At 36.1% G+C, this 19,816-nt stretch overlaps 1 protein-coding gene across 2 annotated transcripts; it reads right to left on the bottom strand.

The window, feature by feature from the left end:
* Positions 1 to 2,632: 2,632 nt before the first annotated feature.
* On the bottom strand, positions 2,633 to 14,173 carry ptger1b (prostaglandin E receptor 1b (subtype EP1)). 2 transcript variants are annotated; one of them, XM_005163745.6, is made up of 3 exons: positions 13,889 to 14,173; positions 10,397 to 11,338; positions 2,633 to 5,289 (listed from the first exon to the last, which is right to left on the bottom strand). In XM_005163745.6, the coding sequence occupies exons 2-3, from the start codon at positions 11,294 to 11,296 to the stop codon at positions 5,017 to 5,019; spliced, it is 1,173 nt and encodes a 390-aa protein (XP_005163802.1). In that variant the 5' UTR covers positions 11,297 to 11,338; positions 13,889 to 14,173; the 3' UTR covers positions 2,633 to 5,016. The 2 variants fall into 2 exon arrangements, with proteins under 2 accessions (XP_005163802.1, NP_001159805.1); NM_001166333.1 differs by lacking the exon at positions 13,889 to 14,173 and having other exon boundaries at positions 4,859 to 5,289; positions 10,397 to 11,323.
* Positions 14,174 to 19,816: the final 5,643 nt, after the last annotated feature.

The raw sequence follows: 19,816 nt of genomic DNA, 5'->3' as shown, positions 1-19,816 counted from the left end.
TTCCTTTTGTTTTCTTTCTATCTTTTTCTTCCTCCCTTTTTTCTTTCTCTTTCTTCCATACCTCCTTCCTTTCTTTCTTTCTTCTTTCCTTTAATCTTCCCTTTCTTTTCCCTTTCGTTTCAAATTTTTTTGTATTTATCAAAACAATGCAATGCATTAAAATGAGATGTGTGACTTAATATTTACATACATTTCATAAAAAAAATATTTATTTAAAATAATAAATGTAATTAAATTGTATTTTAAATGTATTAAAACATTAATAAATTTGTTTAGACATTTGAATGACAGTTTTACAAACTTATTATAAAATGAGATATGCCTTCTTTAATTAATTCACTCAGATTTGGTTCTACACTCTCAGAAACACGAGCTGTCACTGGGGTGGTACCTCTACAAAAAGTACAAATTTGTACTTAAAAGGTCCATATTAATCCCTCAAGGGTACAGATTAGTACCTAAAAAGTACAAAAGTGTTTCTCTCAAAATTTGTAGATACTAACACTGTATATACTTTTGAGGTATACCAATATGTGTACCTTTTGAAAAGGTACCACCCTAGTGACAGCTCGTGTACCTTTATTTCTGAGAGTGTATGGAAAAAGTAAAAAGGCACACAAACATTTATTTACAAACAATAATTTGCTTTATAATTATTACAGATTCTCCTTGTGCTAAAATGAGTCATAATGTAGGACACAGAATCAGTCATTTGAGGGCGATGCAGCTCAAAGAAACAGTATTGTGATTTTTCCCCCTCCTTTTTTCATCATAAAAAGGCAAAGAAACAGTTTTGATGACTAATTCTATTATTTAAGATGGTTAATATGGTGCAATTTGTCACTAAATATGTGGGAATACATTTATCCATTCATATAATAAGTATAATTGTTGATTTATTTCTGATTTTGAAAAGAAAGCTTTAAGAGGAAATGGGAATACAGCATCCTGACACAAAAGAAAGAAAGAAAACACAAGAAATGAAGGAAGAAAGAAAGAAAGAAAGAAAGACACAAAGAATGAAAGAAATAATTTGATAAATCTTCCACGTTTGAACTTTTATTATTCAAAATAATATTCTAGCATTATTTTCAAGACCACAAATAATTCAGCAAGACACAAATATGCAAATAAACAACAACAAATGCACACAGTTCTTCTCTGCATCAATATTTACACCATTTACTCCAATATAATGTGCTGTTTACAAGTTACTACAAAGGCCAATACACTGAATTATGTGCAGCAGCTCTGAAACCAAAAAAGCTTCACATTCAGGAACATTTCAGTGAAGTCATTATAACAATGAATCATATTTTAAAATATGAATCATATAATGAATCACCAATAGAGATGGTGCATGTCAATCCTGAGAGTATTGATCACACACTGTTTTACTATTAAAATCCAGGCCCTAAAGAGAGATAGTTCATCCAAACATAAACATTTACTCACTATTTACATTCATTCATTTTGCTTGGGCTTAGTCTCTATTTCAAAGGTCGCCACAGTGGAATGAATCACCAACTATTCCAGAATGTGTTTTATGCAGCGGATCCCCTTTAGGCCGCAACCTAGCACTGGGAAACACCCTATAGCGCATGTGTTTGGACTGTGGGGAAAACCGGAGCATCCAGAGGAAACCCACGCAAACACGGGTAAAACATGCAAGCTCCACACAGAAATGCCAACTGGCCCAGCAAGGACTCGAACCAGTGACCTTCTTGCTGTGAAGCGACAGGGCTAACCACTGTGCCACTGTACTCACTATTTATTTACCCCTAATAATAAATAAATGTTCCAAACCTTCATTTTTTTCTGTTGAATACAAAAGAAGATCATTGGAACAATGTTAGAAACCTGTAGACCTCCAGAGAAGGACAAGGGAAGTCAATGGTTACTTGTCTTCAGGATTTTTCAAAGTATCTCCCTTTGTCTTCAACAGATTTTTGTTATGTTTTGCTTTTATTTCCTTCAAGCTTACATGTGTGCTAATTTTTCCTACATATGAACTGACCCGCTGGCCTTTATAAGATCACTAAAATCCTGCATTACCATTTCTAATGGCAAGATAATGAAGGTGACAGTCTGTCGTCTATTTAACTGAATCAGTGAGTGCAACTTTAATCAGCAGCCTTTGGTTGCAGAAATATTTTTCCCATTTATTTTTCCCATTCACAGGCAATCTAGAAAAATTGGAATCAACATCACAACATTTAAACTGAAAGAAAAAAGCAACACAGGCTCATTCTGAAAACGTAGCCCTATATACAGTACATTACTGGAGATCGTCTTAAAAACAAACGCTACGGGTGCTATGATGTCATTCCATTTCGCACTTACCAGCTGACTGCTTACCTCAATATGGAAGGGTTTTCTGATGTTACCAGTTTATCCAGTAGCTCGCCGCATATGTCGCAGATTGGCAGATTGGAGTTGACCATGCCGACGGAGTTCGTAAATTGAACGGTTTCATAAAGTAAGTAAAACAAAAACCACACAAAAAAAAAATAAAATAAATATATATATATATATATATATATATATATATATATATAAATAAGCAATTCAAGAACAGTGTGAGAATGTGGTAAAATCTGAAAAAAAAAACGTGGTAAAAATCAGACAAGGGTTTTTTCTTTTTCTGGATTGCTTTTTAAAACTGTCAATTGGGTTTAGGGAAGTGGGTGGACGATGGTCAATCGGTGCTCTTGAAAACACTATCAGTTGGGTTTAGGGAAGGAGGAGAGTGGGTCAGTTGATCGATCAGTCAGTCAGTCAGTCAGTCAGTCAGTCAGCAGCGACCTCTGGTGGATTTACATGTAAACAACAGGCGCGAATGGCACTTGCAAGAGAAATTTGAAACCTGGAAAAATGTACACAGCAGCCTCTGGTGGAATCACAAAAGCTGCAAAAACGACGTATCTGCTCCTGCGACGTATTTGGCGCTCTCCAGAAATGTATATAACTATACATAATCAGAATGAGTCTGGGTTAGGAAAAAGACTAAAAGGGAAAGTTTAAGACTGTGGTTTATAGTCAGAAGTCGCTGAGACTAAGGATGCTCAGATCGATTGGCTATAGAGATCGATATCGGTCGATAATCACATTTTATGACTCGATCGGGACTCGCCAATCTGGCTGATCTCATGAACCAATCGCAGGCATTTTTAATAGGATAAAATACACTGGAAAGGTATTTTGAGAGTGAAATAGCAAGAGACTAGAATGGCCTTGCATGTATTTCTTTTTACATATAAAAACTGAAAGTTCTGTGTGGAAAAAAAAATCCCATTGAAAGTTCTGTCTTATCCATTATTGTCTGTAAAGCTGCTTCTGACCATGACATCTCCACACTAAATGGAAATAAGAGACATGTTTAGGGGATTATATGCAACATCCTTCATTTGTTTCTTTAGGTTAGGAGAGATCTCCACTCAAGTGTCATACTTAGAGGGAACATGTGCTTTATGGATTATAAAGCTTAAAGCATCAGATTCGGTATCGGGCGATCACCATGACAAGGAATCAGTACTTGGTATCGGCTGTGAAAATCCTGATTGGAGCATGTCTATCTGAGACTGTTATTTCAGTATGTTGATGGACTATTGAGTAGTGCGCCGGGCTTTCTTTTTGTGCATCATTCCCAAATAGCAAACTATCGGTTAGAGGGCATGGATAAGAATATGACAAAAAACTGACAACATCAGAGAAGGACAGACACTCCAAACGTAAAAAGAAATGGTCAGATTTTGACTAAAGATTACCAAAGCAAAAACTTCAAGGGGACTAGCTTGCACAAATGAATTGTTCAGCTAAAGAACAATGTAGTAAGTAAACATAGCAAATTTTGATTTCCCACAGACTTTAAAGCTGTTCACATCAGACGCGGAACGCACGGATAAATTGCGCTATTTGCGAGTAAATAGACATTTTGAGTTTACTCACTTCATTTGCGTGTCAATCCCGCTTCACAATAGACGTGGAATTGTGTCATGGCCAGGGCTTCTGTCTGCCTGGTGACTGTAGCTTCGTTGCTAAATGGCTAACATGGATTTTATTGAGGGAATAACTGTGTTTATGTGCTTTATAAAGGCTGAAAAACAGCATAGATACGTTTGGAGTCGTGTCTGAGTCCACTAGATCCTTTCAGAGGTGCACCCGGCTCTGTGAGTTCATAAACTCCTCCAGATTTTCGAACTTGAGCGATTCGCGTCAATTGCTTCATTCAATCACGCCATTTCGCAGTGCCTCATTCGCGTGTATCGTGCCACAGGATGTCTATTCGTGTTATTGCATTGACTTAACATGTAAATCACGCGTGCTTGACGCTTCTTCCGTGTCTGGTGTGAACGCAGCATTAGACCTTTTTTAGAGGTAATGAAGGTAATGGCTACTTAGTTTCATTAATTAATTTTCCTTCGGCTTAGTCCCTTATTTATCAGCGGTCACCACAGTGGAATGAACCTCCAACTACTTCAGCATATGCTTTACACAGCGGATGCCCTTCTAGCTGCAACACTGCACTGGGTAACATTCTTGCATTCACACACACACTCATTTACTACAGTCCATTCAGTTTACCCAATTTACCTACAGTATAGTGCATGTCTTTGGACTGTGGGGGTAACTGAAGCACCCAGAAGAAACACACACTGACACGGGAAGAACATGCAAACTCCACTCAAAAATGCCAACTGGCCTGGCTAAGACTTGAACCAGTAACCTTCTTGCTGTGAGACGACAGTGCTAACCACTGAGCCACAGTGTCACCCTGAAGATTGCTGTTTGAAAGCCTGATATGGGGAAAATGAATGGGATTTTTAGCTCCACCAGCTCAAATATAATGCTTGTTAAAGTCTCTGCGGTTAATCCAGAGCACGCTTCCAAATTCAGCTTCCAGTATGCTGCTCCTTCATCCACCATTCAAGCAAAAGGAACTCACATACGCTTTCACTTTAAGTGTCTGACTGTTTTCCATGTGGTAGGACTCACACTCCGGCATCCCACACTCCATCAGGTCTGATTAATGGCTTTCTTCACTGAGTTCTGGAAGGAGCTGGCCTCCCACCGCCGGAATGTGCTCCCTTTGCGTCCTGTTCGGCCCGTGGTTAAGTAGTAGATCTTCCTTAGGATGGCTCGGCGCAGAAGAATATACACCCAGGGGTCCAGGATTTGATTCCAGGAGGCCAGGCGCACTCCCATTACTAATAAAGTCCGGTAGGACATTTCCAGATCATCACCCATGGAGCTGATGGACGAACGGATGACTGACATCAGACCGAAGATCTGTCAGAAGAACAGAGGACGTTTGTTGGAAATGATTGAAGTCATATACAAGAAGAGCTGTGGTGGAAACTTGTATGAGAAATTGATTGTGAGACTTTCAAATGCATCACTGTATTCTTTTGAATTCATTCTGAGTTTAGTTTTTAACAGCAGATGGCGCTCTAGTCTTTACATCCAATTCCTTACAATACCACTAGAACCTAAACTAATCAATAATAAAGTTAAGAAAGGTTTAAGCAAATCACAAAAGTGTTCATAGTGCGCTGTGTTTACATTAATCTTTTAACATAAAAGCGATTTAGCCAAACACACAAGAGCTCTTCTTAATGAGTATGACTAAAGAGTGTATGACTAAAACAAGCCAAACAGGCGGCGTCTGCTGTTAAAACTAGCCTAGAGCGTCATCTGCTGTTAAAATCTAGCCTAGAGCAGCATCTGCTGTTAAAACTAGCCTAGAGCACCGTTTTTTGTTAAAATCTAGCCTAGAGCGTCATTTGCTGTTAAAAACTAGCCTAGATCACCATCTAATGTTAAAATCTAGCCTAGAGCGGCATCTGCTGATAAAAACTAGCCTAGAGTGGCATCTATTGTTTAAAACTAGCACAGAGCAGCATCTGCTGTTAAAAACTAGCCTAGAGCGGCATCTGTTGTCAAAAACTAGCGTAGATCACCGTCTGCTGTTAAAAACTAGCCTAGAGAGTATTTCTTGTTAAAAACTAGCCTAGATTGCGTTTGCTATGAAAAACTAGCTAAGAGCAAATCTGCTGTTAAAAACTAGTCTAGAGTGGCATCTATTGTTGAAAACTAGCCTAGAGCATCATCTGCTGTTAAAAACTAGCCTAGAGCAGTGTCTGCTGTTAAAACTAGCCTAGATCAGCATCTGCTGTTAAAATCTAGCCTAGAGCGCCATTTTTTGTTAAAATCTAGCCTAGAGCGTCATTTGCTGTTAAACACTAGCCTAGATCGCCATCTACTGTTAAAATCTAACCTAGAGCGGCATCTGCTGATAAAAACTAGCCTAGAGTGGCATCTATTGTTTAAAACTAGCACAGAGCAGCATCTGCTGTTAAAAACTAGCCTAGAGCGGCATCTGTTGTCAAAAACTAGCGTAGATCACCGTCTGCTGTTAAAAACTAGCCTAGAGAGTATTTCTTGTTAAAAACTAGCCTAGATTGCGTTTGCTATGAAAAACTAGCTAAGAGCAAATCTGCTGTTAAAAACTAGTCTAGAGTGGCATCTATTGTTGAAAACTAGCCTAGAGCATCATCTACTGTTAAAAACTAGCCTAGAGCAGTGTCTGCTGTTAAAACTAGCCTAGATCAGCATCTGCTGTTAAAATCTAGCCTAGAGCGCCATTTTTTGTTAAAATCTAGCCTAGAGCGTCATTTGCTGTTAAACACTAGCCTAGATTGCCATCTACTGTTAAAATCTAACCTAGAGCGGCAACTGCTGATAAAAACTAGCCTAGAGCAGTGTCTGCTGATAAAACCTAGCCTAGAGTGGCGTCTATTGTTACAAAACTAGCACAGAGCAGCATTTGCTGTTAAAAACTAGCCTAGAGCGGCATCTGTTGTTAAAAACTAGCCTAGATCACCGTCTGCTGTTAAAAACTAGCCTAGAGAGTATCTCTTGTTAAAAACTAGCCTAGATTGTGTCTGCTATGAAAAACTAGCCTAGAGCAAATCTTTTGGTGAAAACTAGCCTAAAGCATCATCTGCTGTTAAAAACTAGCCTAGAGCAGCATCTGCTGTTAAAACTAGCCTAGAGTAGCATCTGCTGTTAAAAACTACCCTAGAATGGCGTCTATTGGTAAAAACTAGCCTAGAGCACCATCTGCTGTTAAAATCTGCCTAGAGCGCCGTTTATTGTTAAAATCTAGCCTAGAGCGCCATCTGCTGTTAAAATCTAGCCTAGAGCGGTGTCTGCTGTTAAAAGTCTAGAGTGGCGTCTATTGGTAAAAACTAGCCTAGAGCAGCATCTGCTCTAAAAACTAGCCTGGAGCGGCAGCTGATGATGAAAACTCACCTAGAGCAGTGTGTGCTGTTAAAAACTAGCCTAGAAAGTGTCTATTGTTAAAAACCAGCCTAGATTGCCGTCTGATGTAAAAAAAATACCCTAGAGCAAATCTGCAGTTACAAACTAGTCTAGATTGGCATCTGTTGTTAAAAACTAGCCTAGATTGGCATCTATTGTTTAAAACTAGCCTAGAGCGACATCTGCTGTTAAAAACTAGCCTAGAGTGGTGTCTATGGTTAAAAACTAGTTTAGAACACGATCTGCTGTTAAAAACTAGCCTATAGCACCATCTGTTATTATAAACTAGCCCAGAACTGCATCTATAGTTAGAAACTAGCCTAGAATGGCATCTGTTGTTAAAAACTAGCCTAAAGTAGTGTCTATTGATAAAAACTAGCCTAGAGCACGATCTGCTGTTAAAAACTAGGCTACAGCCCCATATGTTGTTAAAAGTCTAGAGCGACATCTGCTGTTAAAAACTAGCCTAGAGTGGCGTCTGTTGTTAAAAACGAGCCTAGAACACGATCTGCTGTTAAAAACTGAGCTCACAATTGATTCAAGACCAGAGAGAATAACAAATGTATTTTAAAAATCTCAGAATCGCTTAAGAATCGATTTTCCAAATAACTTTCCACCACAGCTCTAATATACAATCACGCTTCATGTTATAACAGCAAATAAAAAGTAAGCATTTGACAGAATACAAACCATTCAATACAAACAAAACAAACATCCTGCAGGAGTCCTGTAATGCTTAGAGAAGTTATTATTTGTTTTATTCCCACAAAGCATTTGGGTTATTTCTGACCCAAAATAAATGGTTTTATCTGATGTTTTCAACTCTATGAGGTAATATGCCGGATAAACTCCACCTTCACAGAAGACTGACATTTGCTTCTACTTCACTGACTGTTTAGCCCTGTTATTATGGAAAACTGTCAGCCAATCACAGCAGAGGGTGTTTACTCTTAAGTCTAAACAGCAGCACAGAAAACAGTGTGTTACTTCTAAATGATGATGTTTTCTGCTGTAAAAATCTGGACTACATTATAAACAGACATCAGAGAACATTACAAACTAAAAACTGAGGTAGTTCATGACCCTTTAAAAAAACAACTCCTAATATTAATAATATATTATAGTATAAATAATAATAATAAATGCAACATACTCTAATTTACATGTCATAAAAATAACATAAATCAGACAAAAAGTTACAACACATGCTTTTATGTTACTTTACCTTATTTTTAGAGACAATCAGGTTTCAAACAAATTATTTAAGTTATACAAAATTGAACTTAATATTTTAATGACTGGATTATATATAAATATATATATATATATATATATAAATATATATATATATATATATATATATATATATATATATATATATATATATATATATATATATATAAATCAACTGGATTCAACTACTAACTGCATTTTTATTAAATTTACATGTTTATTTATTTTCATATTAATGCTAATATGTTTGCTTGTGATGTATTTTGAAGATATTGTGATGCCTTTTTTTTGTAAAGCACTTTAAAATGAATTCAATTAGTAAAAAGATAATATATTGAATATATTCATGCTGATCTTTTTTTAAAAATGTAAAGATTTACTTTTATTAGATTTTTATATTTATACATTTCTAATTGTCTGCCATATGCCACAAGCTGAAGAACAAACATTGTTTCGAAGCAGCTGTACCAAAGGTGGACATTATTGCATTAAAATCAAATTCAGAAAAGTTAAGGTTATCAGTTACCACAACTAATTGACTAGTAATTAGGTGCTTTTAACAATAAAGTCAGGGTGCGAATTACAGGGGGGTTTGACCCACCCCATCTAATGATCCCCCCTGAAGGACATCAAAACAAGATGTATGGGAGGTCAGCCATTTAATTATAAGAAATAACTTCCTCCGATCTCTATCTTAAATATTAATTATTTAAATATTTATATATTATATTATATATTAAATATTATATATTAAATATTAATTATTTAAATATTATTTAAATATTTTAAATATTTATTTAAATATTTTAAATAATTAAAAAATGTCACTGCCACTGAAACTGGCAGTTCTAGAGCACTGATAGACATCTCAGGTATTCAGGAAACACGTTTCATGTAAAATATGTGTCTATATCTGCATGTAGCCTACAAAAATAAAAATGAGACACATAATTTGTATAGTTCGACCTACAGCAACCTCTAAAATAGTCACTAAATATTCCTCAAAGCACTGAAAATGTATTTTATTAATAACTGATATGTAATTTAAATACATTCATAAAGTTTTTTCACTGAATCATGTATTAGCAAACTACTACTAAAAAAGTTGACCCCCCGATCGTCAATGTATAATTCGCATGCTGGTTATTACATATAAATCTAGCAAACCTGCAGTTAGACAATACATAGGTGATAACGTCTATGTGCACATGTTCAGTAATATATTTGTGTGTTAGGTGTCTCAATGTGAGTCAAAACTTAAAGTTCCCAACGGATGAATAAAATAAAACTGAACCTAACCTGAATTGACATTGCAGATGGTTCGATGTGACTATAGCGGATTTACACATTGTGTAATGATATATTATGTCAGGAGGACGAAACCTGCAAAAACAATAAATAAGTAAATATGCAAATAAATAGATTATTTAATTAATTATTCCACAAATTTCTGCATAAATAAAACAATAAATAAATACGCAAATAAATAAATGCATATTTAAACCTACACATTTCTGCATAAATAAATAATTTATAATAGTGTGAAGCGGGGAAAATCTACTTTCAGTTTAGCATTTTTTTATTCCCCCAACATCGGTGTAATTTATTTAATTATTAATCTGCCCGCACTATTTATGTATTTATTTATGCAGGAATTTGTAGATTTATATATACATTTATTAATTTATTTATTTGCATATTTATTTATTGTTTTATTTATGCAGGAATTATTTAATTCATTTATTTATTTGCATATTTATTCATTCAAGGTTTCGTCCTCCATAACTATGCATCCCTAAATAATATGCAGTAATGGTGAAGTTGTAACACCAGCACTCACCAGCAGAGGGCTCCAGCAGATGCAAGATGTGACCATGATGCCCACCAGCTGTACCACCATCTCAATATCATGTGTTTTGCTGGACTTGTTTTGCTTGTCCTTCCTGCTGAGACGAACAGACTCCTGCTTGTCCTTCTTGCTTTGACGGATGGACTCCTGCTTTTGCTTCTTTCTAAGTCTTGCAGCCACCAGAGTCACCCCGCTGATGGTGTTACAGACCAGAGCTACGGCCAGTGAGGCCAGTCCCAGCCCGGAGAAGAGCACCACAAATATCACATCAGTCACGTTTGTTTCGTCTAAAACATTAATAAAGCACCACGTCCATGGGTACTGGTAGGTGTAGGAGCCTAGGCGGAAGAAGGGCAGAAATGCCACACTTAAAGCCAGCAGCCAAACCATCACCATTACAATCTTAGTCTGGGTGGTGCAAACCAAGCGTTTGTGTAGGAGAGGCCTGGTCACACCTATGCATCGCTCCACTGCCATTGCACAGCCCAGAAACAGCGGGCACAGCCCGAAAAAAACCATGCTGCCGCCTAGGAACTGACAGGTCCCATCGGGCACTGCTGGAAGACAAGGTCCAGTGCCAGACAGGTAGAGATGAAGAACCAGAGCGCCTGGAATTACATGTCCGACGAGGTCTGTGACCACCAGAGAACTGGCAAACAGCAGAAATGTGGCTTTGGTGGTTTTGCTGCGCCGGCTGTAGGCATTAGCCAGGATGGCCAGCGCTATGATGTTGGAGACTATGCCCAGGGTCATGGACAGACCCGCTGCCGTCGGGCTGGTGGTGGTCAGGTTTTCCCTGCAGCGCAGCGGTGCCACATAATGATGGCTCTGATTGACCAACGCTTCATCCTCAGCTAAAACCGTGCTGTTGTATTGCTGGATGGATAACATCTCCACCAGGTTACAGGACCGGCTGATTTTACAGGTACATCACTGGGGAGAAAATACAAGAGGGACGTGTAAAATATGAGTATTTAAAGAGACAGTAATGACATTGTTTATTTTTAAATTGATTGTTGCAAAGTTATACACCACAAAACAGGGAACAGTCAACATCGCAAGACCTAATTTACCATTACAATAAACAAAATAAATAAAAAATGCTATCTTAAAAAAACACCAACAGCATCAAGGAGCAAAGAGCAGTGTAGAAGATTAAATGAACAGTCAATATTTACTCCTTTTTATGAGTTTCTTTTAAACCTTCAAGTAGATATTTTGAAAAATTTTGAAAACTTGTAGCATCCCAGTGGGCACCTTGACGTCAAAAATGACACCAAACTGACATCGACTTCAAGAAAACATAACAAAAATGCTAATCAGTTTGATTTCAAAAGCCTGAAGTCCATTTGACGTCCACACATTGATGCATTTCCGACCACCAAAATAACAACACAATAAGAATTATATAATATTTGAAAAGTTTAAAAGCTTCAAATTCAATTTGCAAACTTAAATTGGATTTTTAATCTCTACATTGCATGCAAACTACCTTGATTTCAAAACAACATCATATTGACATCTAACATTAACATGAAACACATCAAAAAGCGATTACAGGACAGTCCTCGATTACAGTCAATTAACATCATATCAATTTGCAGTTTTGACATCAAGGTGCCTGCTGGAGTACATTTAAGGACAAATACTATGGATGATAATGATAAAACAAGATAAAACAAAAATATATTTTTCAACATTTTTCAAAATATCTTCTTTTTTGTTAAATAGAAAAAATCAACTCATAAAGCTTTGGAACAGCATAGGGATGAGTAAATATATTTTTGAGTGAACAATCCATGTTTAAATTAGTTTAAATAACAAATAAGCTACAATCAGAGATGCAAAAATACGAATATATTGCAAATTTTTGACATGTTTTTGATGTAGTTTTGACATTAAGGTGCCTTCTGGGATACATAGTATGCAAAACTAATACTACAGAAAATAATGGACACATGCAGTTTCCCACATTGTTCTGTTCAATATAGGAAAAACAAACTCATTAAGGTTTGGAAAGACATGAGGATGAGTACATGATGATTAAAACTCATTTTTTGGATGAACTAACCCTTTAAATCTGCTTAAATGGCAAATAAGCTGCAATTAAAGATGCAGAAATATGAATATAATGCTAATGTTTGACATGTTTTTTTGATGTAGTTTCGTGCTCGCTGGGATATGTAGTTTGTAAAACAAATACTTCAGAAAATAACGGACACCAGTTTGCAGCATTTTTTTGTGTTCAATATAGGAAAAAGTAAACTCATTAAGGTTTCGATCAACATGAGAATGAGTAAATGGTAAGTAAAAAGAATTTTTGGGTGAACTACCCTTTTAAATCAACTTAAATAGCAAATAAGCTGCAATCAGAGATGCAGAAACAGGAATACATTGCTAATTTTTGCCACAGAGCTCATCTGTTTGAAAGTTCTCGATCAGTTAACACACAAGCGATTACATTCCTTCCTGTTATTTTTCTTGTTTATGAACAAACATTCACTCAGGGAAATTAAGTCCAGAGGTCTGAAACTGTACACGGACACACCTTTCTGAAAACTTTAGTGAATAGAAACACTGTTTTTTTTTTCTCTTTTCTGTTTTTTCTTTGCACAATTTCCTCTTCAGCCTATGAGAAAGCAAAACGTTCAGAGCAAATTTCAACACTTCTGACCACTGTAACCCTTTAACAAGAACTAAATAGCCATTTGCTGAGGGATATTGTCGTTAATATTATTATTTAACATTGAACGTAATACTTAACACAGATAAACAGTAAAGCTGCACTGTAAAAATGCCGGATTGTTATAACTCAACCTTGGGTGTTGTGTACACTCAAAAAATGACTTTCGCTGCTTATTCAAACTACTTAATTAAAATGAGTTGAAACAAAACAATTCTTAAGGTGTTTTTGGGACAACTTAATTGTTTTATGTTCAATCCACTTATATTTGTAAACGCAAATAAGTTAACTTCATTGATTTATGTTGAGACAACATGAAGGAATTGTGTGAAACCCAACATTTTTTTCTCCAGCATTTGGAGTTTGTCCATATTTTAACACAGTTTTAAACAGTCTATTAATTTTAAATATTATATTATTTCCTGATTTGCCAGTCCTTCACATAACTCTAGTTTTAACCCAATTGTCAGCCAGGTGTTAAAAATATAATACAATTCAGTATTTGGGTAAGAATAAGTTGTGTCATTTTACATAAATATTCCTATTTGCTTTGTTAATAATGTTTTCATGCATCTTGTCATAACTATTTTAGAATTGTTATGTCTCAAACGCTTTTTAAAACGTTATAGAAAACACTTTACATAAATAAATACGCCCAAAGTGTATATAAAAGACGCATTAAACACGATTAAAACTACTTCTAATACCCAATTTTCTAATACGAATTTGCTCAGTCACTTGCTATATTTATGTATGTGTAATTTAACTTTAAAAATAAAATAACAAAGGCAAACATTTACCTTCTGCGGCGCGTTTTAGTTAATCCATAGCTGGATCACTCCACCTGAACATGGTGTAACTTTTATCAACGAAGGTGAAAAGAAATATCAGCAGTCCTTGAGGATCGAAAGGCGATATCAGACTTCCATCATCATCCGTTCAGTCTGAATAAAGTCTAAAGACTTATTCCTGAGGAAAACATAAGCATTCCAGTGAGGATACGAGTATCTCCGTAGTCTAAATAGTAGTGCTGAGTAGTTTTAGTGTGGAATGTTGAATATAAAACACACGGAGAGCGCGAGTGTGAGCGCGGAGCACCGTGGAGCTGTATTTATAGCGCTCTTATGAGACGCCACTGTAAATAATGAAGCGTCACCGTCGTGTGTCTCACAGCACAGTGAGTCTGTCTACCTACGCCTGTAGTATTTATGAAGCGTGTAGCATCATGAGCGCGTATAGATGTTTAGACACTGAAAACACTAACCAGATACCACTTTATACACGACTTTAGCGCGCTGCAGAAGTTGTAGATAAATGGGCTACTTCAGCATTTAGGCATCAAAGGCTTGTACGCATAGTTAGTCATCTGCCTTATATGATTATGCACTACACATGATCATCTGCCAACATGCTATATAATTCCTATAGGGTTTTCATACACAGAAAAAATTAGCCTACTTTTACTTAAAGGGATAGTTCATAAAAAAAACATTTTTTAAATCACCCAAAAAACTAATAAACCAGGGGTGTCCAAACTCGGTCCTGGAGGGCCGGTGTCGTGTCCTGCATAGTTTAGCTCCAACTTCCTTCAACACACAAACCTGGAAGTTTCTAGTATACCTAGAAAGAGCTTGATTAGCTGGTTCAGGTGTGTTTAATTGGGGTTGGAACTAAAATATGCAGGACACTGGCCCTAAAGGACCAAATTTGGACACCCCTGTTATACCTTCTATCTTCTAATGAACACACACACAATATATTTTGGAGAAGGTTGGAAACCATTACCCAGATGAATAAAATGCTTTTTGAACCATACTGTAGTAAAGTACTTGAATTAATCTGATGCGATAATTAGGGGTCAAGCATTTAATGTAAGTTGGTATTCCAGCCTGATCGGGAGGGGTCTGGCTGCAGACTCTGTGCAGTGCAATCTGAGCTGCATCCAATGCTTTTTAATGGGCTCACCTAACCCCACCCCTAACGCTACCCGTCACAGTGACATCACTCACTCCATTGAGTGCATCGAGTCTGACATTGCATCGCTGAGTGATGCAGTCTCAGCTTGCATCATAAAGGCTGCATACAGATACTATTGGCCTGATCTCACAAGGAAACGTATGTATTTTACGTTTTGTCAGCTTAGTGGCTAATTCATACGATTTTAAAAAGGAGACGTGGCACCCAACCCCACCCCTTGGGTGATGAGCAAATACAAAATTGTACGAATTAGATCGTATGAATTCATACAAATTAGCCACTAAAGCAAAAAGTTACGAATAGTCGTGAGATTGTGTTGGGTGTTCCTAATTGTTCTTTCTCATCCGTCGCAGTTGGAATTCATTCCTTTATTTTCCTTCGGTTTCATTCCTTCGGGATGCCACAGCAGAATGAACTGCCAACTATTCCAGTATATGTTTTACGCAGCGGATGCCCTTCCAGCAGCAATCCAGTACTGGGAAACACCCATATACATTTTCGCATACACTATGGCCAATTTAGTTTACCAAATTCACTATGTCTTTGGAATGTGGGGGAAACTGGAACAAACTCCACACAGAAACACCAACGGGATTCGAACCAGCGACCTTCTTGCTGTGAGGCGACAGTGCTAACCACTGAGCCACCGTGCCTCTCCAGCAGGAATGGCATCCCATATAAACTGTTTGCGCAAAATGAATGAAATTTGACACACTGATAGAGAAGCCTCAATTTTAAGCAAAGCAAATTTAAAGCCTATCTCAAAGCGCCACCACATGTACAAAGTTGTGAATTTTAATTGCTATTAACTGGCAAAAAGTTATAGAATTTAAGATGATTATGAGACGAAAATGTTCGCGAATAACACACAATTGAAATAAATAAGCAGGGGGGCGCTGTCGTGCGAACACGTTTATAGTGAGCTCCTCACAGATGACATTTTATTCAGGTAATAATCAGTCCTTGAAGTTAATTTCAAACTTTCTTTTGATTTAATATTGCTTATACATACATTGGGATAGTAAATTTGTGGATATTGTGTGTAGAACGGCTGCTCCTGGCAACAAACGAGGTGGCAAGGAGACAAGAGCTAATACAGCTAACGTTGGCTAACTCATGAGGGAGAATCACTTTCAGCTGAAATGTTTAAACAATCGCTGGAGTGAAAAATGACATAAAAAATGACATTTATATTAAAATTGAAAGTGCGATCAGCGGTCTACAATCAGATCTCAACGGAGTGAAGGAAGAGTTGACTTCAGCTGTTGCCACAATTCAACAATCACTTGGCTCGTTCTGCCTATATGGATTGTTTGGCCCTTTGTTGCTGCTTGCAGCTATATTTCTATAATTGCTATGGTAACACAATTGTAATATAAACAAATCACTCAATACTGTAGTGTTCAACAAGCACAGGGTATATCATATTACATTACATGACCGTTTACTAGTAGTAAAATCTTAAGTATACTACAGTATTTATAACAGCTTTTCAGTTCATTAGTTAACATTACATTATGCCTTTTCTCAAAGTCCCTTTAAGGCAAGTCATTTCACTCGGCGGCCATCTTTGAAACACCTCCTGGGCAGTATGCTCGGGCATTCTGTCTGAATGGGGAAACATCAAATTCTCCAAAACTACTTGCTGAGCTTATGATTGAATTTTATATTAACAATCACTAATAAAATTGAACAGCATCTGTTCCTTTAGTTTCATTTCTAAATGTCCAAATCACACAAAATCTGCAGAAACTCACATCTGGTCCAAGCCCCTCCCCCAGAGTATCAGCTGATTATAGTGATCGATGATTGGCTCCTGTACTAGTAGGCGGGGCTTTTGTTCTCCAGTCTGACAGTAACACTTTTCCCCATTCAAATAGATACAAGTGACACATCTTTTGAATTCAATAGTCTTTGCTTTGCTTTCATTAACAAAGTGTTGTGGATTTTATATACAGTCTAATACACTTTATTATAACACATACGAATTTACTATAAATCACATATTTCATGAGGGTAGCCATTGATTTCTAGAGCATAACATTCTTCAGAATGTCTTCCTTTTGATTAAGCAGAACAAAATAAATGCATAAAGATTTACAAAATAGTGAGTTAGTACAATCTTTTTTGGGTGAACTATTCATTTGAATTCCCAGAGATGGGTCACGGCTTGAAGGGCATCCGCTGCGTAAAAACGTGCTGGATAAGTTGGCGGTTCATTCCGCTGTATAGCCACCCCGGATTAATAAAGGGCACTGTTAACCCTTACTGTAGATTATGCAGTAAATAACTGTAAAATAGCCAGTGTTTTGCTGTAATAAAAGGAAACAGTATTTTACTGTAAAAGGAGCAGGATTTGTATGAAATTTTGTAGTGCAAAGAATAAATTACAGTAATTTACTTTATGTATCCAATACAGATAGTTACTGTGATAATAAATGGTAAATTACTGCTCAACCATTATTACCCCATGTACTCTGATGCTTTATGTTGCTATATATATATATATATATATATATATATATATATATATATATATATATATATATATATATATATATATATATATATATATATATATATATATACATACATACACACATACATATATATATATATATATACTTTTCAGTTTTGGTATTTGTATGGTCAGTATTGAGGAGAAAGTGAGAATGCATTGATGATAAGCTAAATTTCTCTGCAGACATCTTTGTGTTTTCTTTGGTTCCTTTCATGTTTTTAACATTGAGTATCATGTGTCAATGTCACAGAGCTAATTAAAAGGTAAAGATATCGACGAGATGCATTTAAAGGCAAAAATATTCACACAGAGCAACCAAATTATCACAACCATTTTATAACTTTGTTTACTTTAATATAATTAATCTAATTTGCCTAGTTTAGCCTATAGTTAAGCTTTTAAATGGCACTTTAAGCTGAATATTAGTATTTTGCTAAATAACTAGTAAAAATGTGTTATTTAAAAAATATCTTAAACAGCACGTACATACATTTTTGCAGAGACTCAATTAATTTGTCTGGAAAACTTCAAATGAAGTAGGTAAAAGTGGCATTAACAGTATAGTATAAAGACTTTCCTAAATAAATGTATTAATCAGGTTATTTTATTTATTTATTTATTTTTATTACTACAGGTTTGGAACAACATGTGGATCAGATTATTTATTATTATTATTATTATTATTATTTATTTATTTATTTTTTGCTTTGGATGAAGTTTTTTTTTTTATTATTGTTTTTTTTCAATGATATGAGCATGATTGTGATAAATGTAGGCAGTTCCTTTGAAAATATGCTATGTACCAGGGATGTCAAACTCCTGAAGGGCCGCAGCCCAGCAGAATTTAGTTCCAGCCCTGCTTCAACACACTACATTTAGATTTAGTTTGATCAGGTGTGTTTAATTAGTATAACTGTTATAAAAAACTGTATAATTGTGTAGTAAATAACTGTAAAAAAAACAATGATTTAGGCATCCCCACACACTCCCACAGGCTGTCCGTCTTATTCTAAACACAAAGGTGTTAGAAAGAGTTTTCAGAAAATGCCGGCCCTTTAAGGGAGCCAGGTGTTCGATTTGTTTATTGCTAAGTGTGCTCTATTCTCTGTCTATCAATTCAGATGTAGAGTCTGATATGTTTTAGGCTTTAAATAAGAATCTAAAATGAGTAAGTAAAATGTGTTCAAATGTTTTTGAGGGTTTATAAAATAAGGCTGTGTTTTAAGTTATATTGTTGTTATCTTGAACTGTGTACTTGAAAGCTACATTGTTAGCTAGTTAGCCTCTCCTCATATAACTTCTTACATTACTTTTAAGTACAGTATATGTATTTATTGGATATTGCACACTGCCATAATGTACAGATGCTAACAGTTGTATGTATTTTTCTGGCAACTAAGCCAAAATTAAATTCCATCATCTCAGTAAGGTAAAATGTGCACATCATCACAGGGAATCACAAAAACATGATACACATAGCCATCCACACACAAAAGCTCCCCTGTCCGGTCCCAGGTTGTGAGTTTGTTGCTAAGTATTTTTCCGAGCTGTGTTTCCACCTATGAATTTATATTTGAAACAATAAAAAAGTTTGTTGTCATGAGATAATTATAATAGTAAAAGATTTTATCCTTTGGTTTTTCAGTGTTGCCAACTTTATTTTTGTTTTCTACAATTATTTTAAACTTTTTATTGAGATTTGACACAGTTTTTAATTATTTAAAACTTTAAAATTTAAAATATTTATTTTGTGTTTTTTGCTGTTCAGTTTTTTTTTTTTTTTTTTTTGCATGGTCAGCATTGAGGAGAGAGTAACACATTTCACTGCAGCACTTTGTGTGTGTGTGTTTATTGGATATGTGATTGTGATAAATGTTGGCAGTTGCTTTAAAAGTATTGCTAATACCAGGGGTGCTTAATCCTGTTCCTGGAGATCTACCTTCCTGCAGATTTCAGTTGCTATCCATATCAAACACACCTAAACCAATTAATTAGGACCTGAACACCACGTGATAATTACAGGCAGGTGTGTTTGATATGGGTAGCAACTGAAATCTGCAGGAACGTAGATCTCCAGGAACAGGATTGAGCACCCCTGCTATATACCATGGGGGTCAAACTCCAAGTTCCTGGAGAACTGCAGCGCAGCAGAGTTTAGTTCCCACCCTGCTTCAACATTACCTATACAATTCTAACAAGCCTTAATTAGTTTGATCAGGTGTGTTTAATT

The sequence above is a fragment of the Danio rerio genome, chromosome 3 (genome assembly GCF_049306965.1).
Source record: "Danio rerio strain Tuebingen ecotype United States chromosome 3, GRCz12tu, whole genome shotgun sequence".
In the NCBI taxonomy this organism is placed as follows: Eukaryota; Metazoa; Chordata; class Actinopteri; order Cypriniformes; family Danionidae; genus Danio; species Danio rerio.
The sequence above is the reverse complement of the archived record's forward strand: the minus strand, read 5'-3'. Positions and strand labels throughout refer to the sequence as shown.

Coding starts and splice junctions, on each gene's coding strand:
- ptger1b (XM_005163745.6), bottom strand. CDS start 11,296: ATGTTATCCATCCAGCAATACAACAGCACGGTTTTAGCTGAGGATGAA. Junction 5,290..10,396: donor TCTGCTGGAGCCCTCTGCTG/GTGAGTGCTGGT, acceptor TTCTTCTGACAG/ATCTTCGGTCTGATGTCAGT.